General features: G+C 36.5%; 1 protein-coding gene across 1 annotated transcript; it reads left to right on the forward strand.

The window, feature by feature from the left end:
* The first annotated feature begins 1,160 nt into the window (after nucleotides 1-1,160).
* Nucleotides 1,161-25,780, forward strand: LOC125848125 (acetolactate synthase small subunit 1, chloroplastic-like). The gene is made up of 12 exons (XM_049527930.1): nucleotides 1,161-1,450; nucleotides 1,865-2,078; nucleotides 3,156-3,239; nucleotides 3,349-3,417; nucleotides 6,178-6,261; nucleotides 6,372-6,524; nucleotides 7,161-7,247; nucleotides 13,531-13,635; nucleotides 13,745-13,867; nucleotides 23,800-23,952; nucleotides 24,494-24,559; nucleotides 25,401-25,780. The coding sequence occupies exons 1-12, from the start codon at nucleotides 1,227-1,229 to the stop codon at nucleotides 25,482-25,484; spliced, it is 1,446 nt and encodes a 481-aa protein (XP_049383887.1). The 5' UTR covers nucleotides 1,161-1,226; the 3' UTR covers nucleotides 25,485-25,780.
* Nucleotides 25,781-26,606: the final 826 nt, after the last annotated feature.

Genomic DNA, 26,606 nt, shown 5'->3' on the forward strand with positions numbered 1-26,606 from the left:
ACTAACATTTCTCTTTCATATTTAATATTTATTTAAAATATTTTTAATTAAAAATTGAAATAAAATTCAAAAAATTGAGAAAGCTTATGATTCTGCTTCATATATATATATTGATGTGGAAAAAGAGCATTTTTGAGCCATTTGTGATATGTTGAGGATATTTTTTACTCTTTTTCGAATATAATACAGTCAAACCTCGTTATAACAACCAAGCTTTATAACAACATTTCTCTATATAACAATCTAATTTTCTCTTGAACCGATTTTCATGTTATATTTTACTTCTTTGTAACAATATTTTACCTATAACAACAATGACAATCATTAAAGCGATATACTCATTATAAAATCACCCCTCAAGTACAATGATACTCAAATATTGCGTAATAGCCCAATGTATCTGGTTCAAGCCTAGGATGACTCAACATGAAATTTAATAGAAGAATATTATGTATAAGAGTAAAATATTAAAGAATAATGTCATGCACATAGTAAAATTCAAATACAAATAGAACAAAATATATTTAAATAGTGCCCAATAGTTATTATCATAACTTCACGGGGAGAGACTATCCCTTTTTGCCCCTTTTCATTCACACTCATTTTATTTGTTTGATTAAATAATACATTCCTTTTTTGATACACAAAAATATCAAACAAATGTTGCATAGTTTTACACATAACAACTAAATGAGATCTAAATGCCAAATGACAATATACATATATTACAATACCTCATTATAACAATTATGAAACATCTAGTCAAACGCTATCACTCCAACAAGATTGACTGAATTTTTAAATTATAAGAAGATCAATGAACTAATGGATATGATTCTAATATTTTTTAAATTATAAGAGGTCCTTTGTCATTGGAATTGATAAATAAAACAAGATATCCTACCACATATATATAAGACGACTTATTTTCATTATTAGAAACAAAATAAGATATTCTAGCACATATATATAAGATAAGTTATTCATTATTAGAAAAAATAATAAGATAAATAATCCCAAAATTTACTAATATACCAAATAAAATATGGAATAAAATAATCCAATGTCTATTTGAAATGAATTTTATGGTTATGACCCTAGAGAGATTGTAGTGTTTTTTTTGGAACAAAAATAAATGAGTTTTTCTTTTACCCTTTTTGACAAATTGAAATCATCTTTACATTACGAAAGCATTCCTCTTCCAAGCTCTCTAAACGTTATTGCTAATGGCGGCTGTTTCATCTCACTCCACCCTCAATAGACCTTCCGTTTCTCTCTATTCCTCTATTCCCAATCTGGGTTTTTCCCAAGTTGTTGGATTTTCAACTTCGAAACCAAATTTCACCCTTTCAAATTCCAAAACACTTGTAGTTTCTGCCATTAGAGCTGATGAAAAACATGCAAATGAAGACCACTCTGTAACAACTTCCGATTCATCCACCAGAACAAAGTACGTTTTCTTCGCTTAAAATTCTTCCAGGTCTGATCAGAAAATCAGTTTGATTTTATTCTTAAAACTATATAAGTTTATAGTTTACGAAGATTAGATTGAAAACTATATATCAGAAAGGTTTCTGGACATGGTGGTTAAATTTTTCTGCTTTCAACTATCTCTGTAAAAATGTTTTGAGATGTTAGCTACCAGCCACAGTTGACATTATTTTAAACAATTTCACAAGTTATATAATTTAAACGTATAAGTAATCAAATTAGACCTCAATACATTTCTATTATTAAAAAAGATAATTTTTTATTACAAGTGTAATATTTTCGTCTACTATTAATTTCCAGTGATTTTCAAAAGCTCAAAGTGAGTGTAAGAATACGGAATTGCTGGTGTAAATGTATGTGAATGTGATTACAGTGTGAGGCGCCATACTATTCAAGTGTTTGTTGGTGATGAAAGTGGAATGATCAATCGTATTGCGGGAGTCTTTGCTCGAAGGGGGTATAATATTGAGTCTCTTGCTGTTGGTCTAAACAAGGACAAGGCTCTTTTTACTATAGTGGTTTCTGGAACTGAAAGGGTGTTACAGCAAGTTATGGAACAGTTACAAAAGCTCGTTAATGTGATCAAGGTGATAATTTTGATCTTCATATGGTATTTCAATTTATAAGCTGTTTGATTAAGTACTCAGGATCGTGGTTCCTTGAACTAGAACTAGTGAGGTCGACCATTTAGGAGTAGTCTGGTGCATGACCCAATAGTATGGGCTTAGGTTGTAACAAGAGAATTAGAGTTTATTGTGGAATAATGAAGTGGATATGCATTAACCTGCAAGGGTGGCCGAGTTGGTTGAACAAGAGTTCTCTCAAATTGGGGGTCTCAAGTTTGAAACCCATTGCATGCTTTCTCGAGCTCGTAGCACAGGACTTGCCTAGTGTAGTTCACCTCTCCTAAGTGGTTTGCGAGCTACTACATTGGAGCGGGGTTTACCTTGTGGGTACCTGAAGGATAGTGAAGGATAGTGACTGCAGGTTCCCTTGTCATAAAAAATGAAGTGGATATGCATTTATACCACTTGTTTGATGAATCATACTAATGTCTTGGATGTATAGTTTTTATTATCATTAGTTTGGATCAAATTAGCATCTTTGCATGCTTCAATTGAGGTTAGAGTACGGTATGTTTTTGTATTAGCAAAATCCACCCCGTTGGTAATGCATATTACATGTTGCTAGTTTGTTGAATTGTTTGTCTCATATGGTATCTAAATTGAAGTGATGGCATTAATGTTGAGTCTACATTTTCTCTGGTCTGTAGATTTGTGTCAATTGAATGGACGTGCCAATGCTATTCTGAAAAATGTTGTTTAATAGCTGAAAGATATTCAATACTCAAAATCATGGAAATGGTTTCAGCTATGGTTATAAATACGGTCTTTGGTACTTGCACTAATCCATGATTCAATCAGCTGAGTTTAAGAGCTTAAAGGGAGTATGTGGTTAGTGAGGATTCATATAGCCAACACCCAACTTGTTTGGGACTGTGGCGTTGTTGTTGTTGATAAAAGAGCTTATATTATTATTTAAAGAGCCTTCACTGAAGTCTCAAGCTTTAGGTGGTGTAACATGAATGCTTTTCTTTTTTCTGCTCCTCTACTTTCTTTTTTTATTTGGTGTTTTTGGTTTATTCTTTAAAAATTGATGGCCAGGTTGAAGATTTATCAAAGGAGCCACAAGTTGAACGTGAACTAATGCTTATCAAAATCAACGCAGATCCGAAATACCGTGCGGAGGTTCTTATACTGTTGTCTCTTGGTTCTAATATGTCATCTGAGTAACATTTACCATTTTAAGGTTTTACTATTATGTGATGATTGATCCAAATCTTTTGGTCATTACTAGGTTATGTGGTTGGTGGACGTTTTCAGGGCAAAAATTGTGGATATCTCTGATCATTCACTGACTATTGAGGTGATGTTTGATGACAGATCAGAATCCATCTTTTTCTTTCTTGAACTTGATGCTTGTGAACTGGATATCAAATGTTAGACATATGTATTGTACATAGATACCTAAAATGGTTTCAGTAATGTAACTCTGTTAGGGAATTACTAATGCAGGGCTAGAAAGGAGATCGGAGAAAATAGAGGAAAAGGAGGATAACTGAGAGAATAGAAAAAAAAAAAAGAAATAGAGAGGAGAGAGAGAGAGAGAGAGGGAGAAAATGAAGTAGAGAAAATAGTAAGAGAGAACACAGAGGTAGATTTTTTTTTTCGGTAAAAAGAGAATAGAGAGGGATGTTTTCACCAATATCAATTCGCCTATTATTCAAGTGTATTCCAAACAAAGTATGAAAAGGTCTTATTATAGAGTAGGAACTCTAATTAGTCAGAACCCCTATAATTTTTTTTTTTGAAACTGGTAAGTTTGTATTCTTCCGCATTAAGGATATGCTGGCCACCACCAAAAAGTTAAACTGTAGACTCCCTATCAGATCTATAATCTGATCAGTATCTTCTATACATAGCTGTTTACACCAAAAAAGTAAAGATACAATACAATTCCATTTGACTTTATGAATGGAATTGGACCTATCATCGAAACATCTGGCATTTCTCTCCCTCCATACTGACCACCATATACATGAGGGAATCAATCTCCACCATCTCTTTTGGCTCTTACTTTCCCCTCTTCTCATCCAACAGCTAAGAAGAAGGTCTGCTGTATGCTCAGGCATGGCCCAGCTATAGCCAGTAATGTTGAGAAACAAATTCCACAACTGAGCAGTGTACTTGCAATGCAAAAAAAGGTGCTTGTTTGTCTCCTCAGTCACCATACACAGAAAACACCTAGGAACCAATTGCCTTTTCTTCTTCTGTGGCACTTCTTGGGTTAGGCAGGCCCTTTTGATAACCAACCAAGTGAAGAACTTAACTTTGGTAGGAATGCTGCTTTTCCAGAAATAATTCCACTTGCATTGAGTATTTGTGTTAGTCACTTGGAGACCTCTTGTGTAGGCACTCTTTACAGAAAATATCCCATTACCATTGTGTTTCCAAAGGGGTATATCAACCTCTGTACTGCTAATAGAAACTTGCCCTATTTTTTCCAGTAACAGTGCTACCCTCTCTATCTCCCAATCATTTAAACGCCTCCTAAAAGAGATATCCCACCCCTGTGTGGATCAGCACTCTTGGGTTGTCACCTCAGGGTTTACACAAATAAGAAATAGGTCAGGGAAATCCTCCTTTAATGGAGTTTGATCAAGCCGCCTATCTCTCCAAAATTTTGTCTTTGCTCCATTGCCAACCTTGAGGCAAATATTGTCTTCCATTAATTGCCATAAATTCCTAATTGTTCTCCATACTCCCACTCCATAGGTATCTGTTACCATTTCTGTGCACCATGGGCTAGCTTCACCATACTTAGACACAATGACTTCCTTCCACAGCCTTATCCTCATTGATGTATCTCCATAACCATTTCAATAGAAGACTCTCATTTTGCAGCCTAAGATTTCTGATTCCCAGACCCGCATCCTTTTTACTATAATAAATAAAGCTTTATGTGTAACTAATGAAAAGGACTACCCCAAGTTAGTAGATAGAATCTGATCTCTAACCAAAGATAACACTTGATAAAATCAATGTTCAGAGAAAAAGGAAAACAATTAGATAAAAATCTGACGTCAACATAAGATTTATCTACTGTTCTATTGTCAATAAATAGGTGATATCTCTTTATCAAAAAGAAATAGATCATAGCTCTCAGTGCTGACAATTTCATTTTTCTTTCCAAATGAATTCTGATAATCAAGGTTAGTCCTAATTCTTGTGAAGCTCTTTCATTTGATAGCAGTAAGTTCTATTCTTATGAAGCAAATAACATCTAGTAATGATTTATTAGATCATACGTCAGTCTCCTGTTATATCTACTATTTCCATCCCCTTTTCCAATAATACTGATGTTTGGGCGCAGTTTGCATCTCAATTATTCAATCATTACCTGCATCTTCAATACATAAAATTGGATAACTCCGCCACCAAGGCTTAGGCATGTAGGATAAATCAAAGTTGGGTCCTTTGATTTTCTGATGCTTTTCCATCATCTTGTGCCATAATTTCCTGTGTCTTCATGTGGTCAACATGTATTTATCTCAACGATGTGTAGTGCTTTTCTAAGTACATCCACCACGTACTTCTTCGAGTATGGGGACTTTAACCTCTTCTGAAAAATAAGTAAATTTCAGGGCAAGCTCAGAGGGCCAATGTCGACGAAAATTGTGTTGTATATATTACTCAACAAAGTAATGAAAAAACAATGTGTTATATAGTTTATATCTCAAGATAGTAATACTTTACCAAAGAAGAAAAGTTGAGACTATGTTTTCTAGTTATTTGGAGTTACAATTGGGAAAAATCATGAAAACTAATCTACAGACACGCAACCCTGCTTTCCCTTTGCCCATTTTTTTAGTTTCTCATTTTATGTCAATGGTGTTAGTCATGGATGAGTGAGCTGCAGAAGGGCCAGCAGTTTTAGCAAGATTTCGTCTTTTTGATCTCAATAAGCGTTGACATGTTTTGCTAACAACACTTTTGAACGGACAGATTGTGGTTCTCTCAATGCTTAGCAAGTAGCATTAATTCTCCTGCATGTCATGGCTGAAATAGTTACAAATTTGAGCCAAAGTCAAATCCGCATTTAAGATGCTTGTCATCATTAATACAGGTAACTGGAGATCCAGGGAAGATGGTGGCTGTTCAGAGGAACTTAAGTAAATTTGGAATTAGAGAAATTGCGCGTACTGGGAAGGTACCTGGAAGGAAATCTTTCGAAGTTTTGAGTAGCATATTTTTTTTTATATTTGCTATTTAAATTTGTTTTCCAAGGAATCAATGTTCACCTGATTGGTAAAAACTTAGATTGCCTTGAGAAGGGAAAAGATGGGGGAATCTGCTCCCTTTTGGCGGTTTTCAGCAGCATCATACCCAGATCTTGAAGTTGCGATGTCTGCTAATACTGTTTCGGGGACAACCAAGAAGACTCCTGATGGAGAATCTATGTCTATGGCTGAGGTATGCAATTTCAATGGACTTTGCTTGTTTCTTTGTAGCAATATATGATTTGTTTTTTCATGAATTACAATTCTCCTCACACACAGCCAATTGATAGTTGGTAACTTTCGGCAAGGCCGGAATTCTTCTACTCAGTTGAATGTTTTTTCATGAACTACAATTCTCCTCACACACAGCCAATTGATAGTTGGTAACTTTCGGCAAGGCCGGAATTCTTCTACTCAGTTGAAATTATATACGAGTCATTTTCTTTCAATTATCAGAAATCAGTTTATATTTGTGATAAGCTTAAAAAAGAAAGTCATGCAATAGTCATGAGTGTGAAAACAAATTTGCTCAATAACATAAAAAGAACATAGGTGTATCTGATTTAGTTATTTAACATAGTTTTGTGAAATGTTTTTGCATAGATATTAAGTAAACTTTCTTGCATCAAAGTCCTTTATACTAGAAGTATACACTAAAGAATTGTTTAGAGAAAAGATCAATTCCACAAAATGCACCTTATTAAAACCTGAGATGGTGCATATAGTCAATGCACACCCTTTAATGTCTTTCTTCTCCTCCCCTCCTCCAACAATAGCCTGAATTTCTCACTTTGTATGCACTTCTTTTTTTTTTTTTTGCTAAATGAAGGGAGATGTTTATCCTGTCGAGACAGATGACAACTCTGGAGTCAATCAAGTTCTTGATGCTCACTGGGGTGTTCTCAATGATGAAGATGTAAGAAGTGGTTAACTATTCCTCAAAGGTGCCTTTGTTCCTTTCTAGATGAATCTTTTTACATATTTGTGAGGATTTGATGTATACATCCTTTTTCATTCAACATTTCTACGGAATTTGTCCTGAGTTGATGGCATTTGACAATAATCTTGCTCGGCTCTAGATCGCGTAAAATCACATGATTGTTTTGCTATAACCTATAAAGGATATGAACCTAATTGTGCATTTTTGCAGGAAGGTTTTTTTGTTGAATTTTTCATAAAAAATCAAAGCAACATGCCTTTATATTTACATTATCCTTGTATATTGTATGGAAGGCTTATCACTTTTGCTCCCAAATAAAAGAATCAAAGGAAGGAACAATTTAGATCTTTCATCTTTGCCACCACTGAGATTAGGATGGATCTCAGTAGCACCTCTTCATTTCAAATCTGAGTTTAATCCTATGAGTAACACCTTCATCTATCATTCCATTCTCTCGACATAGCGAGCCTTGATATCTAAATTGTTTGCATTTTGGCACTGGAATCCCGTCTAGTCTCACCTCAATTTCTCTCTTCTCATGTTGACTAAACCCGCAATGCATATATTTAGTATTACTTCTATCCTAAAACCCTCAGGGTCATTTGGTTTGAAGACAAGTTATGCTGAGATTAGTTATGCTAGGATAAGTTATGATGGGATTACTTATGTTGAGATTATTTTTGATTTGGTTGTTTGGTTTGTCATATTCAAATAACATGCATGCATGGCATAATTTCTAAGAATAAGTTTGTTTACAAAAATACCCTCCATTTTATTTTATTTTTTTTACTTTCTTTGCAAGCTTTGGTTATTCACTCGTAAAAGTAAAATTTTCATCTTATTTAGCTTAAAAATAGAACTTTCATCTTAAATTTGTTAAAGTAAAAAAGATTTTCTTGTTGATGTCACTTCATTTAAGCACTTATTACTTATATATTGTAAAATATCAAAGTTATCTTCATTTTAATTGATATATAAACACAAATTTTCAAGTGATTAAAAGACTATTTGATTGAAAATATGTAATTTAATAGTGAAATGGACATTTAAAAGAAATCAAGATTAAATAAACATAAGATTTAGTCAAATAAATTCAACGTATGATATATTCATAAATTAAAATTATATTTATATAGTGTAAATTTTTAACGGGAAAATATATAATCATAAAAATAACGAGTAGTGAAGGTTGTGAATGTTATTATAAATGGTATTAAAAATTATTTGAATATACATGAATGTTAAAGTGATTATTAAAAGAGGGTTTAAGGGGGTACTTTTGTTATTTTGCATTTTTATCTTGGGATAACTTATCCATGGATTAGTATTCCATCCACAAGTAAGGATAACTTTTTTTCTTTTTGACAAGGTAACTATGTATTCACACCAAAAAACTCATCCGGTAAAAACTGATGAGGTGGGAATTACAACCCCAAGAGGGCATCATGATAACCACCCCCCCCTCCCAAAAAAAAAGTATCTTTACAATTGTCCTATGAAGTCGACTAGACTTACTACCTCCCCCACCATATCCTGTTTACATCAAAAATTCAACAAACTTAGACTCTTCATCTTGATCTTCTGAATACTGCTAGCTTGCCCATCATGGGATCTTTCATTCCTTTCCTTCCAAAGTGTCCACCAGATGCAAGCTGGAATATATTTCCACCAGTCCTCTTTTGATCTTCTTCTTCTGCTCATTCCTTCCCAGTGTTTAAACATGTCTAAAGAGGTTTTTGGCATTACCCAACTAACTCCAAGTATACATAAGAACATGTGCACAGATTTACAGTTGTTTTGCAATGTAGGAATAAGTGGCTGTTAATCTCTGCCTCTTTATCACACATATAACACCTTGAGAAGATCTGTATACCTCTTCTCTGTAACTTTTCTTGAGTTAAACATGCTTTTCTGATCACCAACCATGAGAAACATGACACCTTTTGTGGGATTTTGATCTTCCAGATTAACTTCCATGGCCACTCCATTCTCATTCTCAGGTTATGGTTCATATTTCAGTAACAAGACTTCACAATGAAACTCCCTTTGTTGGGAACTTCCATATTGGTCTTTCAGGTCCTTCTATGACACCTGGGAATGGATTCAACACCTGCAACAGTCCAGCTACTCTACTAATCTCCCAGTCATTTAGAGCCCTTATGAAAATAGGTCCCACCCTTGAGGGCTCCATACCTGTGCCACTGTGGCCATCTGTTGTGGACTCAGAATAAATAAATCTGGGAATAAGGTTTTCAAGTCCCTATCCCCTATCCATTCTTCATTCCAAAAATCAGTTTTAACCCTATCTCCAATTTTGAATGATATATTGGGGGCAAAAGGAGGCCATAGTCTTCCAATAGTTTTCCAAACAGAGCACCCAAAAGCACTTGTTACTTCATCGGTGATCCAATTATTTTGAAGACCATATTTATGTGAGATGAATCTGCTCCATAATGCCAAATCTTCAATATAGAACCTCCAAAGCCCCTTCTTCAACAAATTGACATTTTGTACTTTCAACTTTTTTATCCCCATATCCCTTTGTATTTTGTTGAGGGTCACCTCATCCCATTTGACTAGGTTGTACCCAAGCTTCTCTTTGTTCCCCTGCCATAAGAAGACTCTCCTTATTTTGTCGATTTTCTTCTCTATGCTTCCTGGGATTGAGAATAGGCTCATCATGTAAGTTGGGAGAGCATCCATTACTGTCTTTATGAGAGTTAATCTGCCTCCCATAGATTGGTATTGGCTCTTCCATCTTGTCAACTTTCTCTAACTTCTTTCCTACACTTCACTCCATACTTCCACCTCTTCATTTTTTGCACTAAGAGGCATTCCAAGATATTTAGTTGGTAAGGAATCCATTTGGCATCCTAGGTTCTCAGCAAGTATCTGCATATTGGTAACTTGGTTAACAGGGTACATGCAACTCTTATGCCAGTTAACATGTAAACCTGAGATGCCCTCAAAAATGGTTAGAATAGCCCTCAAGTGCCTGATTTGCATTACTTTAGTTTCACAGAATACGAAGGAGTCATATGCATATAACAAATGTGTGATTTCCATAGTATTTCCCTTGTTAGCATTTGCAGGGAAGCCTCTTATCCACCCATTATCACTTGCTCTTCTGATCATAGGATTGAGGCCTTCCATGGCTAAGATAAATAGGAAAGGTGACATTGGATCACCTTGCCTTAAACCTCTTTGTGAGTGGGAGAAACCTTTAGACTATCGTTGATGATAGGAGAGAATTCACAGTAGATATACATGTTTGATCCAGTTTATCCATTTGTTCCCAAAGCCATGTCTCTCAGAATTTTTAGAAGGAATGACCAATTGACATGGTCATAGGCCTTTTCAGTATCAAGTTTACATAGACTCCAACTAGATTTTGCTTCACCCTACTGTCCACCAATTCATTGACCAACAATGCTGCATCCACGATCTATCTTCCTTTCAAGAATGCCATTTGGTGTTCATCTACCAATTCTCACATGTCAGTCTTCATTCTTTCTGTAAGGAGCTTGGCTATGATTTTGTATACTCCACCCATCAAACTTATTGGTCTGAAGTTCTTCAGTTATTCTGCTCCATATTTCTTGGGGATTAGTGCTATAAAGGTGGCATTGAAGATTTCTCAAACATTTCATTCTGATGGAAATTTTGAATTGTTTGCATCAAATCATCTTTCAAGGTTGCCCAACAGACCTTGAAGAAGCTCATGGTGTAGCCATCAGGCCCGGGGCCTTATCCCCATCACATTGTTTGAGTATAGAGTTTCCTTAGAACTCAATCATATTAACCTTGATAGCTTCTCGATCTTTAACTTCCTCCCCATTGATTATCAATCTATCAATGTTGTTGTATCTCTCGTGGGCTGTTGCCATTCTCTGGAAACACATAGTGTTATTATCCCCTGTTTTTGCTAGAGAACTTGGGACTTTTGCCTCCATCTAGATTCCTCATTTTTTGCCAAATCCTCCAACTCCACCAGAACTGTTGCCCTCACCAGTAGTCCATTCTCTGGAAACACATAGTGTTCTCTCTTAGTCGTGCTAGTTCAACATTTCTTTCTCCCCTTCTTGTGTTCCTAGCTTTTGATACAAGCCATCTAAAACTTCCCTTCGGGATTTACTATAATTTCCTTCTTAGGTCTCTTGTATTCTTTAAGGATTCTCCGTCCTTTGTCTTTGGAAACTTCCTCTAACACTCATTTTTAGCTTTAATAACTATTTGTACCTCTCATACCACCACCAGGATTCATGTGGTTGAGGTCCTAGACCTTTAGACACACCTAGCATTTCAGTTGTTACTTTCTAATGCAACTTGACATTTTCTAACGTATAATGTCTGTCTCCCTCGAAGTTCCAAGATCCCCTCTCCCGTAGTTTTCTTGAAACAATAATTATTTAGCGCCCTTTAGTGCCCACCACCTAATTTGCAGTTGTTTGCAAGTCATCACCTTTCTCACTCTACTCCTAATCTTCACTACTAAGACTATTAGCCTATGTTAGGTGGTCATTGCTTCTCATGTAATAACTGTACGGTCCTTGCATATACTTCTATTCTCATTTTCTTGTAAAGATAAATTCAGTTTATGGTTACCCCTATTCTGTCCTATCAGAAATTTGTGGCCAAAAGTAGCGAGGAACATATGCTACAAGGTGGGTGAGGGGACTAGGATCCTTTTTTGGAAAGACAAGTGGATAGGACAGAACTCCCTCATGGAGGACTTTGCAGATTTGTATTCTTTTTGTGACAACCCCAGAGCATCTATTGCTGAGATGTGGTCTCAGCAAGGGTGGAATATAATCCTTAGGAGGCTCTTAAATGAGTGGGAGGTGGATAGAGTAGCCAATTTACTGCAAAGGTTGGATGATTTTCTGGGACTCAACACTAATCCTGATGCAATCAGATGGAAACATGATAGGGATGGGGAATTTTCTGTTGGAAGAATGTACAAAAGAGACCTGGCAACACATCCGGGGGGCATTTTTGGACCTTGGAAACAAATCTGGAAATCCAACACCCCAACCAAGATAAAGTGTTTCACATGGTCAGTGTGCAGAAGAGCATGTCTGACTCAGGAGAGACTGAAAAAAAGAGGATTTCAGATTGTTTCTAGGTGCTTCTTTTGCCATGAGAAGGAGGAAACAAACAATCATTTGTTCCTTCACTGTAGAGTGACTTCCCAGATATGGTATATGTTTCAAAGCATTATTCAAGATCCTTGGGTGGTGCCTGAGCATACTGCTGACCTACTAAACTGTTGGATGAGAAGAGGGGGAAGTAAAACACAGAAAAAATGGTGGAATCTAGTTCCATCTTGCATATGGTGGTCAATTTGGAAGGAAAGAAACAATAGGTGCTTTAAGAATATTACTAACCCAATGCAGAAAGTTAAAGAAAACTGCATTAATACTCTATATTTTTGGTGTAAAGAAGAGGGTATATATGAAGTAGGTCAGTTAGTAGATTTCCTAGGCTCTTTGTAATCATGACTACTTTGCCTTGGAATTTTTTTGTTTGGTTGCCAGCATACCCTCATTGCTGATGAGTACCGTAACCATAACCACTATGGACTTATCGCTGCTACCTTTAACTACATGGCCATTAATATCTCCTCCATTGAAGATTGTAAGCACAATATCTGAAACTTAATATGTGACCTTTCTCACTCTACTCCTAAGCTTTATATCTAAGACTATTAACCCTATGTTGGGTGGTCATCACTCCTCCCGGAATACCCCCCCCCCCCCCCCAAGTAATTAGGTGAGAATGCAAATTCTAATGTAGCCTTCCCTTAGTTATTCCTAGTACTATAACAATAACCACCATGGATTTGTTCAATGTCCTCGCTATCTTTACTGTCAGACCATTTAAATCTCTCCCTATAAATATTTTATGCACAATATATGAAACTTGGTTTGTGCCCTGTGGCAAAACCTAGTGTTAACTTGAATTTGTATTTGCTTATTTTAAAAAGCTGCAGCTTTGCCTCCTTAATTTCTCACTGATTGCATTTTAGTTTTTGTCTCAGTTGTCTTTGCCTTAATGTTTGCTTGAGTAATTTCCATGGTGACATGGCCCATAAATATTCTGCAATTCTAAGGATGTTTCAGATTGAGAACAGTGTTTGCTAGTCTTTTCATTCTTCAGTTACACGTCTTCATGTTTTCCATGTCTCGACTGATAGTCTATTCATTTGAAAAGTGCCTACAAATGATGCTCACTTTAGTCCTTGGCTTAATTCTTCCAGACAAGTGGGCTCCGCTCACACACTTTGTCAATGCTTGTGAATGACTCTCCTGGAGTTCTCAACATAGTCACCGGAGTTTTTGCTCGACGAGGGTATAACATCCAAGTAGGTTCAAATATTTGTTTTTTTTGGAACAGAAGCTAAGTTTTCGTATCCTTTTGGCTTCTCATTATGGTGTTCTTCATAATTAATTGTTTTCCAATTTCCTCTCCAGAGTTTAGCTGTTGGACATGCTGAAGTTGAGGGGCTTTCTCGTATTACAACAGTTGTTCCTGGTACTGATGAGTCAGTTAGCAAGTTGGTGCAGCAACTGTATAAGTTGGTTGATATTCACGAGGTAAGTAGTCATCTATCAGAAGTGCTGGCTCGATATCAAATCCGATTGATGATTTTGTACATTTTTTCAGTCATAAAATTGCGTTCACTTGTCAACTGTATAATTTTCTTGAGAGGCTGGGAAATGACTTGGTGCAAGTATGGCGATGTTTTGGTCATTTTTTATTTTAATTCACATTATCGTGACAGAACATGTTTAATATCAGATAAAAAACCTTCTAAATCAAGGATGAACTTTATAGAGTAGTATATTCATCTGGCTAAGTACTACAATGTTTTTTCTCTTTCTTTTTCCCCATTTGGGAGCACTTTTCAGAAGTTGTTCTTCAAGTATTGAACTGCTCATTAATTATTAGTTGGGAACATTTTAACTTGAGTAAATATATTTTAAAAAACCCTAACCTTATCACGATTTTGCGAGTTTAACACCTATACCATTGGATGTTCTTGTTACCCTGGACTATAACTTTCTTTTAATTAAAAATCCCCCAGTTGAATATGTAGCAAAATATTTAGGATAACTTCCTGATAGCCGCGTGAGAGATGAAAAAAGTCTTAAAAAGGAGTACACCTGGCACAATGGGTTCAGGGGGGTTCCGCGAACACTCAATAGTTTATGCATGAAACTAATAAAACGATGGTAGTTTAGGGAATTTTAACCATTCACTCAAATTTTTTTCCATGTGTACTGCCATGTGAAACTCCTTGGAAGAGCTTTTGGAGCATGATGTTCACGTAGCCTGTCATATTCTTTCGGGGGTGGGGGGATTTTAGTATGAGTTCATAGTAGTTCAGGGGTTCTGTGAACACCCAGTAGTTTAGGTATGAAACTCACACCGATGATAGTTTAGGAGGATTTTAACCTATTCACTCTTTCAACTTTGCATCCCAATGTGTTAGCCAGTTCCTATTTTCTGGGCGTACTACTTAAGAAAATAAATTGTCAATCCTCAAAGGATTCTCTTTTTTATTTGGTAACAGTGGTGTCTGGGCCAACTTGTAGGCACCTCGATTAATTCAACGGGGTACTTGTTACATCCCACTAGTACAAGTACCAAGTAAATCTATCCACTAAGGCTTGAGAAATGGAAAGAAAGCATCTAGTGTTTTTGCCTCCGCTAGGATTTGAACTTGAGACCTCATAGTTCTCAACCAACTTCACTAATCACTTGGCCACACCCTTGGGTGCATCTTCAAAGGATTCCCTTTTGCATTAGACTTTTGTCCACACCTTTCATTGAACAAGTGGAACATTTTACCTCAAAGGAGATATCTTGCACCACTTTCCTGGGAGTTTATTTTTTAAATTGGTAACATGTTATATTCATCAGCACCCTAAAAAAAGGCCTGGTATATCATATCTACAGATACAGCCTGAAACAGAACTTACAAAGAGGCCATAAAGTCTAGTAATGATTCAACATCATCAACTAACTTTTCTTTACACCAAAAATAAAGAAGAGAAATGCAGGAGCTCTTGATCTTCTGGATTGAACTGCACCTGCCTTCAAAACATCTTGCATTCCTCTCTTTCCAAATTGTCCACCATATGCAAGCTGGAACAATCTTCCACCACTCTTTGTGACAAGTTTCTCCTTGTGTATTGTTCCAACTTCATATTAGGTCAAACGTACTCTGGGGCATCACCCAAACAATTTGAGCTAATGCTGCAAAAAGTTGTCATAGTTGTCTGGTAATTGAACAATGCAAGAAAAGATGCCCATTGGTTTCAGCTTCCTGATGACATAGAAAACACCTAGAACATAGATGAAAACCTTCTTTGAAGTTAATCATGAGTGAGACAGGCTTTCCAAACAACTAGCCAAATAAAGCAAGCCACTTTGGAAGGAGCTCTTGCTTTCCATATCTCTTTCCATGGCCCTGGGTCATTGAACTGCTCCAAATCCATTAAGTAGTTGTAAGCTGTTTTGACAGAGAAAACAGAATTGGTGTCGCCTATCCAAGTGAGAGAATCCTCCTCCTCCTTTAGGCCTGAGAAACCTTCGAGTTTACCAAAGAGATCAGTAACTCTTGGGATCTCTCAATTGCTTTTAAAAAGTTCTATTATTTACTTCTGCATGAAAATGCAATTTTGGGGATACTGTATTGAACTCAAGCGAGAAATTCTCTCAGGCAAGTTTCTGGAGGTCAGGAGAAATATCTTTTTCTCCAGTGATCTCTGAAATTTTTCCGGCAGTTTTAGTAGTTTTCTACTAATCATTTATTAGTGATTAATCTAAAAGCACTAGTAGCTTAACATGGGTGAGAATATGATTTATTTTTGCTGTGGGTTTTAAGTCCATGTGATATTACCAGGCTCATTCCCAGAGCTGAAGCTGATATTTGATGCGTAGAACTACTTTTAGTAGGAAAACCATGGAGTGGCTGGTTTTCGTTTTACGGGTGGCATCAAAGGATTCTGGTCCACACATTAGAAGATGGAAGCTAAGTGAGAAATAAGCTTCTGTTGCTCAAGGAAACATAACAAATTTGGAAGATTTATAAGCATAGTGACTGGACAAGGAGAAAATAGACAGGTTATAATTATTCCAGAGGTTAGTTCAATGCAGGGTAGAGTGGCATTGCATTTAAGAATGAGAACTTCATTAAACAATACAAAGGGGCCTTTATTATCGAAAGATTCCTTTTGCAGATTATGTCAGAGCTAGTAAATGGCCGACAAAGGAATCTGCTGAAGGTCGAATCAACACGCGCAACATATCTGGAGGAGCTGAGAATCTTGTGAATGGATTTCTGGAAAGGTGTGTGGTGGGCAGCTTCAGCGAATATTTGAAGGAGAAACCAATGCTAGCAGATATCTGAAAGTGGTCTGTTAGTACTTGAAAGAATGTCTTTGGGGTAAACATGTATGAGATGGGTGGCTGTCGTTTTCTGTTTGAGTTTCCAAATATATATATGGCGGAACACATCTTGCAGGGGGAGTGGTGGTGGAAGCGGGTGAAGATTCATCTGGAATGGTGGTCACCGACTGTCGGCTGCTGCTTATTTAGTCAACGAACATTGATTAGAGCTATGGGTCTTCCACTCCAGCTCTGGACGGAAAAAAAATCTTCAAAGCCAGCAGCAATCATTGTAGAGGATGGCTGGAAACAGATGAGGAGACCTCATTAAAAAACCCTCTAAAATGAGAGGGAATAAAACCAAGGAGTTCTGAAGGAGGTGAAGACAGTAGATAAAGGTCTTACCTTCATTATACCTCTCTGGTGTGAATCACAGAGGTGTTCGCCGGAGGAGATGAAGCAGTGGTGACAAAGGACGAATGGACAATAAAGCCCTATATGGAAGAGAGTAAGGAAAACAACTGTAATATAGAAATTACGGTTCAAAACAAGTGCCAAATTTCAAATACAAATACAGGAGCAGAGGTACCTGGCTTTTGAGCCCCCCCACTTCTGTTAGAGTCTGGCTCTGGATTAGTCCACCAGACAACAACAAATAAAGAACGAAATAAATTGATATTATTACAAACAGACCCAGTTTTACTTACTTAAGCCCAGCTACTCAAACAAAATCATTTAAATATGGTTAGCCACAATAAAATGGACTCAATGCCGATGGAGATTTTTTTGAGAATGTTAACATTTTATAGACAAAATAGACCAATTCTGTATTTCAGTAGTAATTACATCAGGAGTTTACAGTAAACAAAACTAAATATATCTATCACCTATACCCCTCATAAACCATCTAAAAAGTGAGCAATATCCTCCACCTTTCTGGGGAGGACATAGTTACACCAAAAATAAAGGTTATAAGGCAATTCAATTTCAAGGTCGGGAAAGGGATGCTCTTGTTTTCAAAACATTCCTGCTTCCTTTCCTTCCATATTGTCCACCAGATGCAACCAGAGACTATTTTCCATCTCTCCTTGTGGCCTGACATATTTCCTTCTCTATTCCAGCCTGTTAGGGCTTCTGATGTATCCCTTGACATGAACCAAACCCTCAAGTTAAAAAACACTTGCCACAGTTTCTGTCACTCTAGAATGGATGAAGAGATGGTTTGTTGACCCAGTTTCTCTTTCACAAAAAGCACCTGGAACATAATTGCCTTCCCCTTTTCATTAAATTGTCCTGAGTTAGTACTGCATGCGTGGCTACAAACCAGGTGAAACAAGCCACCTTGTGATGTATTTAACTTTTCATATCATCTTCCAAGGCCATGGTAAGAGCATTGCAGCTGGCCTATCAAGGTGTCTGTAAGCTGATTTTACTGTGAATTTCCAATTTTTTGCCCTCAACCATTGTAGCCTGTCTAAATTTGTGTTAAGGTTATTGGCCTGCACCAATGAATTATAGAAATCTGTTAGGTTGTCTATCTCCCAGTCATTCAACATTCTCCTGAAAGAGAGGGTCCATCCTTGGTTGTCCCTGACATCTGCTACTGCTGCCTCCTTCTGTTGGTTCAGATTATAGATCACAGGGTACAACTGTTTCAAGGGGTATTGACCAATCCACGCATCATTCCAGAATAATATCCTCCTTCCGTTTCCTATTTCAATTCTTGAATTTCCCCATACTTTAGGCCACTGGCTCCTGATTGTTTTCCATAGACCTACCCAATAAGGACTTCTAGCTTCCTTAGTGATTCATACAGTCCAAACTTTGGTTTTTACATAAGCAGTTCTGGAGATATGACGACTCAAACCCAGAATGATATCCTCCTTCCGTTTCCTATTTCAATTCTTGAATTTCCCCACACTTTAGGCCACTGGCTCCTGATTGTTTTCCATAGACCTACCCCATAAGGACTTCTAGCTTCCTTAGTGATCCATACAGTCCAACCTTTGGTCTTTACATAAGCAGTTCTGGAGATATGACGACTCAAACAACTAAAAAGCATCAGTTCCAATAATAATTGAGTTGACGAACCAAGAACCTGGGGACGATTGTGAAAATGCCATGAGAAACATTAAAGGGAGAAGGAACACAAACTGATAGTAAAAGAAACAAAGAAGACGTGCAATTAGTCGAATCTTTTGAGACTGCTATATGGCCTATCGAGCATGCTGAACCTCTAAATATTAGTCTCAAGTCGAGGAGATAGACGGGGAGATGGATGAATCTTAGTGTGTTTGTCAGAATGTGATTAAACTGAGCAAGAAATTTGGAATTGATAGTCATGGTTGCTAATGTATGTTTTGGCCCTCTTCATGAATATTGATAGCAAACAAGTAAACAGGAGTCAGAGCCTGTGGTTACGGCAACTTCATGAAAAAAGACCTACAATAATTGAAAGGTTTGGTCATTGATATGAACTCAAAAGCATAGGGGCAAGGAACCGGGGAAGGAAGATTTAATTGGAACATAATGAATGTCAATAATATCTTGGAACCTAAGGGGGTTAAATGTCAGGGCAAAGAGAATGGTTAATAGTTTGATCCTTAAATGGAAAGCAAATGTCTTCTGCTTTCTGGAAACAAAACTAGAAAATATTTGGGAGCAATCAAACAACGTGGGAAATGTGGAGTTAAGTAGTATGAGCAATTAGAGGCTAGTGGAACTAGGTGAGGCATTCTAATGATGTGGGATAGCAACATATAGGAGGGCAATGGGTCCTATACTCTTGACATGCAATTTTGGATAAAATTTAGGACTTCAAATGGCATATGACAGGGGTTTATGCTCCAAATTGTAACAGTGAAGGCCAAGAAGTTTGGTGCTACAAGGGGCTTGTTCACATTTCACAGGGACTTGGGTGATAGTGATGATTTCAATATTGTTAGATCTACCTCTGGAAAGAGGAATTGTAGCAGAAGCACTAGGTACATGAATGAATTCAATAACTTTATTGAAGACTAGGAGATGTTTGATCCTTAACTGGTAGGGGAAGCTATACGTGGACTAGGAAACTTGTTTGGAAACATCTTCCCCTATTGATTGGTTCTTCTTCTTTTGTAGAATGGAATGATATGTTCAACAATATCAAACAGGAGATGCTCCATAGAATCAGTTCTGACCATACTCCAATTATGTTACAATATGGTATACGGGAGCACACCAAATCTTACTTCAAGTTCGAAATTTGGTGGTTGGAAACTGAATTTCTTAGTGATAGAGTCAAAGATTTGGTGGACATCTTTTGTTATAGAAGGAAGGCCAAATTATATCTTAGCCACTAAACTAAAAGCTTTGAAAGAGAAACTGAAAGAATGGAGCTCAAGCACATATGTGAATTTGGAGATGGGGAAAATTTTGATTTCTGAACCAAATTACAGAACTGGTTAAATACAACAACAAAGATGCTTGAATGAGCTGCTATGGAATTTGAAGATTACGCTGAAGATGAAGAAATAACTTGGAAGCAAAGGTCCAGAACACCGCAGCTAAAACAAGGGAATAGAAATACGAAGTTCTTCCAAAGAATAGTCGATGTTCATATGAGGAACAAGTATATTGACCTGTTGGTGGTGGAAGGGGAGACTATTGTGGAGACAACTGATATCAAAAGGGAGATCATTACATTTTATGAGAAGCTATACTCTGACACTGCGGAGTGGAGACCATGTTGTAACATGAACAATTGCCCTTCAGTCATTACAGAGGAACAAGAAGAATTACAGAAGCCTATCGAGTAGAAGGAAGCCTGGAATGTCTTTAAGTTATGTGTAACAGATAAAACTCCTAAACCAGATGGATATACTATGGTTCTTTTTAATCAAATGTTGGAAAGTAATAAACACATATAATGGCAGCTGTGTTGAATTTTTACTCTCAAGAGGTGTTTGAAAAAAGTTCCAATGCCCCTTATGTGGCTTTGATTCCTAAAAAAGAATGGAGCTAGAAATTTGAGGACCTTAGAGGTATTTACAATTTGATCTCCAAGATCTTCACTGAAAGACTTAGAAAGTTCTGTATAAATTGGTAGATTCATAAAGGGAAGGCAAAATTATCTATGATATACAGACTGTTAATAAAGTATAGACTTCAGAAAGAAGGAAGGGAAACCAGGCATCATGTGCAAGTTATACATCGAGAAAGTCTATGACCATGTTAACTGAAAGTTTTTGTTGGGAATATTTCTTAAGATGGGGTTTGGAAGCAAATGGCTTAGATGGACGAAACTTCTCAAAGCACTGTCAAATTATAGGAAAGAGGGCTTCTTGAAGACAAGAGGGTTGAATAACCCTTATGATACCAGTCTGTGGAGATCCATAAGAAACCTGTGGCTAGGTTTACTGAGAAAAGCTGAGCTTCAATGTGAAGGAAGATATTTTTCTGGGAGGATAATTGGTGGGGTATTGGAAGCCTCAAACAGCTATGTCGTGACATCTATAACTTGAACCAACTACAGGGTCTACACTGAATGAAGTATGGTCCACACAAGGGTGGAACCTGACTTTTTGAAGGCTGGTGCATGATTTAGAAATGAACAGATTAACAAACCTTTTTATCACCTTGGAACAGTGCAAGGGACTGCAGGAAGGCAAGACACTCTCAAATGGAAAACTCATAATAAAGGTGTTATGAATCTTTAGGGAAGGATCGATTCACAGGGCGATGTATAAATCAGCTCATTAAAGGGAAGCCGAACCTTGGAACAGTGCAAGGGAGTGCAAGGGACTGCAGGAAGGCAAGACACTCTCAAATGGAAAACTCATAATAAAGGTGTTATGAATCTTTAGGGAAGGATCGATTCAAAAGGCGATATATAAATCAACTCATTAAAGAGAGGCTGAAATCTTAGAGGTGTTTCCTATGCAATTTGACTGGGGAAACAAACAAACACCTATTTTTACATTACAAATTCACTACACAGATCTGGGAGATGTTCCTCAACATCACATGCTGTAGCTGGACTATGCCAGAACACACCTCTGAACTTTTTAAATGTTGGATCAGAAGGGGGGGTAGCAAGACTCAAAAGAAGTGGTGGAAGCTAATACCATCATGTATATGGTGGTCAGTGTGGAAGGAAAGAAATGGGAGATGTTTTGAAGATAGATCTAATTCCATTCACAAAGTAAAATGGAATTGTTTGGTATCTTTACTTTTTTGGTGTAAACAGCTCTGTATAGAAGATGTAGATCAAATTATAGAATTAATAGGGAGCTTGTAATTTTGGTTAGGGCTGTAAATTTTGAAGGTGGCCAGCATGTCCTTAATGCGGAAGAATACAACTTTACCAATGTTCATAAAAAAAAAAAAAAAAAAAAAAAAAGAAAGAAGAGAAAACTCTAATCTCTTGCTGTTTGCTGAAAAAATTGACTTACTGTTTTATTCATCAAAAGCCCCTTTAAATAGGAGTCTTATTACATCGTATTACATCTAATTCTTATGAAAGTAGGAGTCCTAAATCCTATTCCAAACTAATAACTATAACTTAACGTTATCCTAATGTAGCTATGAAACATAAAACCCTATTCTAGAATAATAAATAAAGCTACTTAAATTATAGATAAATAATAAATAAATCGACTTAAAAAATCTAATCAAATACTTGATTAATTGACTTCCTCACATCCACAACAAAAGGGTTTTAGGTGGTGAGCTCTGCATACAAATACATGAATCAGAGGGATCACAACTAAGTTATTTGCTTTGGGAACTTACATGGAAAGTAAAGGTATCATACCAAGTGGCAGTTTTCACTTGGTTGGTTTTGAGGGAAGTTGTTCTTTCTCCGGGATAAACTAAGAAAAGAGAATTCCAACTTTGTTCAAGATGTTATTTATGTGGAAAAAATGCAGAGACAATTAGCCATCTGATTCTACATTGCAAAATGACCAGCCAGTTACGGTATTTTTATATCAATCTCAGAGGTATCAGGTGGGCAATGCTAGGAAAACATTTGAAGTCTTGACAACATGAAAACAGAGGGTAAAATGCAACACAAACAAAGACAGATGGGAAATTTCCCCAACAACAATTTGATGGACAATATGAAAGAAAAAGAACTCAAAAGTCTTTGAAGATACAAGCAACCCCTTGCAAAGATGCAAAATGAATTGTATTCTTCAATTTTGTTTTGGTTCAAGTAAGAATATATAGATGATCCAGTTTTAATTATTGACATTCTAGGTTCCTTGTAAGAAGAGCAGAGAGCTCTTAGTCTTTAGTTTTTACTTTTGTTTGGATCCTCTGATGTAACTCTCATTTTGGTTTCCAGCACATTTTTGTGCTGGTTATTTATATATAGATTTATTACCTTCTTAAAGATAAGTATTGAACTGTTGATGGATTTATTGGACAGTTGATGTGTATGTCATCTTACATATATAACTATAAGAGCCTGATGTGTATGCTTTAGATTTTGCATTGCACGTTACTCCTATTAGTATATGAAACTACAGTGAGTGATTTTATAAGTTATGATGTTAAATGAGTATCATCTTCAGAATCTGTGAAATGGGTGACCTTTATTCCTTCTACTTCTTTTTGTGTAGATTGGGGCTAAACAGAAAAGTACACATAGAAATACCGTGCCATGTTCCCTTAAATTTTCAAATCATTCATCTCTAACAAGGGACTAATTTTTCTATCTTTGTAAATGAATATGGTTTGAAGTTGTTTCTCGGTTTTGTAACCAACTCCAGGAACATAAAACAATCTTTTGGTCCTGATCGGACCTACTTCATCGGGTTAAAATGCAAATTCTAACGTATTGTTTTAATTTTTCTATAGCATGCACATTTATTTTTCTGCGGGTGTTTTCAAAATCCGTAATCCTTTTATTTTTCTTAAAGAAAAATCAGATCCAAACATTTGTTGTCCAAACAAAAACCAACCAAACAAAGATAACTGTTTTTCAAGCCAAGAACCAAGTATCTGTATTACTGTGTTAAACATAATGTTGCTGTCCCCATACATGCAACAACTTGTTGGGATCCTATCGATCTAAAATTATGATGTTAATGCATTCCTGTTTGCGAATGAGCAGAAAATGATAAATGGATTTGTTACATCTGTTCAGGTTCGGGATTTTACTCACCACCCATTTGCTGAGAGAGAACTAATGTTGATAAAGATTGCTGTGAATGCTGCAGCACGTCGCAATGTTCTTGATATTGCCAGCATCTTCAGAGCAAAAGCTGTTGATGTGTCTGACCATACTATAACTCTTGAGGTGAAATTCCTTTGCACTAGTATTTTGAATGTGTTCTCTGGACTTAGTTTACAGGCTGTCTTTGGTACTGGGTGTATGATATGCCTATTGGGTTAATGCAAGAAACATTGTGTATTTAAATTTGTGATATTTAAGTTTGGTTTTTCAAGTGCTCCTGCTTCATCCTCCATTTCCCTACTTTGTTTGTAAGTGGAAATACATCATTCATAGCTGATGCTTGCATCACTTGCATAAGGTTTTGCACTTCAATGAAGAAATTGGCATGGACCAGCTATTACTTTTATGAACATGCAATCTTCCACCATTTCCATTTTGATCCCTCAGATTACAGTGGATCATGATAAATCAGTTTTTTGGTTCTTTATGTTGTACGGAGTAACACTCTTAAGCGTTGTCTTGAAGAAGAAAAAAATTTGTATGAGCTTTATCTGCACTTCAATTGTAATTAATGGACCAACCTGGTAGCCCTTTACTTTTAGCTAATATGGATGAAGCTTTGCTAGGCCATTTTAATGAGCTATTGTTTTCTTGCTTTGGTCAGCTTACAGGAGATTTGCATAAGATGGTTGCTTTACAGCGGCTACTAGAGCCTTATGGTATTTGTGAGGTCAGTTACCTATTGCACTCCTGTTATTCGATATCAAAATTATTATCCAGTAATATGCAGTGCTGCTGCTAGCCCAAAATGAGGTCGTAAGAAGGCCTCCGAAGTCCAGGGATTGTGATAGGGATGGACTGTAATGGGGAATTGTGATACAAAGGGATAAGGGTCACTATAATGGCTAGGCTTTACTACAGCGTTTCAGTCATTTGTTTGGTTCATGAGATTAAGAGAACAGGTATCAAATTATGCATTGTTCATGAAGCGAAGTCTGTAAGTATGAACCTTTGTGAAGAGATGCTGTTGACCTAAATGTATTGCATAATATGTACATTCTTCTTCAGGAGATTTTCGACACCAATGTGAAATATGATTTTTTGCATTAAATTGAGCAAAAATAAGGTAGTAAGACATTGAATAAGCACCAGAAGGGGACCAAAACAAAAAAGGAAAAAGGATAGTGGGAAGCATGAGGGGAGGGGGAGGATGGAGATGTGAGAGATAATCTGGTCATCGTATGGTGTGGCTTTGCAGATGCTAAAACTATTAGCTCAAGAAAGGGAAATGCATTAAATCGAGTTTAATGTTATACGAATGAGTAGATTTCAGCTAATAGTTTTAGCATCTGCGAATGATATTAATGCATTAAATCGAGTTTAATGTTATACGAATGATATTATATTCCTTATTTAACCTACCAAATGAGCAGCTATGACTAAGTTCATGTAGTGGCTAAAATAGAGCTCTATGTTCATGAGGCCAATATGAAAACTTTATTTTTCCTTTGCAATTTCCATTATGGTTGTGTTTTTTGAGGCTGAGCTTCCTGTCCTGATTATTCTACCAGGTAGCGCGAACAGGACGCCTGGCGCTGGTACGTGAATCAGGTGTGGATTCAAAGTATCTACGAGGATATTCTTACCCTTTGTAGTCTAAATTCCTTGAGCTTGAGGAAAATGCCTGCTCTTAGTGTAAACGTGTGTGAACATGGATGGCTGAATTAAGTTGCATAATACAGAGATGGCCTCCATGTGCGATTCTGCAGCTTTCAGATCAAGTTCGCTTTCATAATAGTACATGCTCTTCAATTGTTTTAGCTTAGTTGCAAGGTTTTTTTTCTCTCAGTAAAACGAATAGGGTACAGTTAAACCAGTACATAGACCTGTCTTTGATAACTTTCTTGTGAACAAAGAATCATTATCTTTCAGGTACAATGATTTTTCAGCACCTTCATCGGTTTTTTTTTTTTTTGTGTGCTTCTCTCTTATTCTTTAGCAATGATGTTTCTTTAATAAGCTTTGTTGAACATGATTAACATTGCTATTTTCCCAGAAATGAGTAAAATGTGACTTTAGCCATATTGACTTTTGAATTTGAAGGTGATATGAAACATTTTGATTGTTCATCTCTTGTTCTTTTCTCTTATTTATGATGTTTGTCTTCAGCTACTCTTTCTATTGATGCTTGTTTTATCAGCCTTTACATTAGGTGAACAATTTTACCATTTGACATTTGAGAAGGCTGAATTTGTCGAGGACAACATTTTAGGTTTGAAAAGGATCCTATATAGTTGTTCCACTACGACCAAATGGTTGTGGAGTGTTGCTCCCAATTGCACACGCAAGTGTATGTGGTTGCACAAGTGCACACGCAAGTGTATGTGGTTGCACAAGTAATATAGTGACTCTTTCATAGTCGGATTATCGAACTCAAATGACTTATCAATTAACTATTTTACTAAATTATACTAGTCTAATTATCTATTTAAGGGTGCTAGAAGAGTTCGATTTATATTTGTAAACTAACAATACAAGAATTAAATAATAAAATTATCTTACAATGATGGGGGCAATTCCAAGGCAATAGCTTAATTTAGGAATTCATGCTTCGCAAATCTTTTTTGGATTTTAGATGGTCATCAAACTACTGATTTACAAGATTAATTTTATGATCATGATCTTTTGATCTCTAATTACGTATCCCAGTTGAGCGTGTAACTACATCGTTGAGTGGGATATACATAATCAACAGTTGAACATTTATTTTTCATCCG

Source organism: Solanum stenotomum, chromosome 12, assembly GCF_019186545.1.
Source record: "Solanum stenotomum isolate F172 chromosome 12, ASM1918654v1, whole genome shotgun sequence".
NCBI classification, from domain to species: Eukaryota; Viridiplantae; Streptophyta; class Magnoliopsida; order Solanales; family Solanaceae; genus Solanum; species Solanum stenotomum.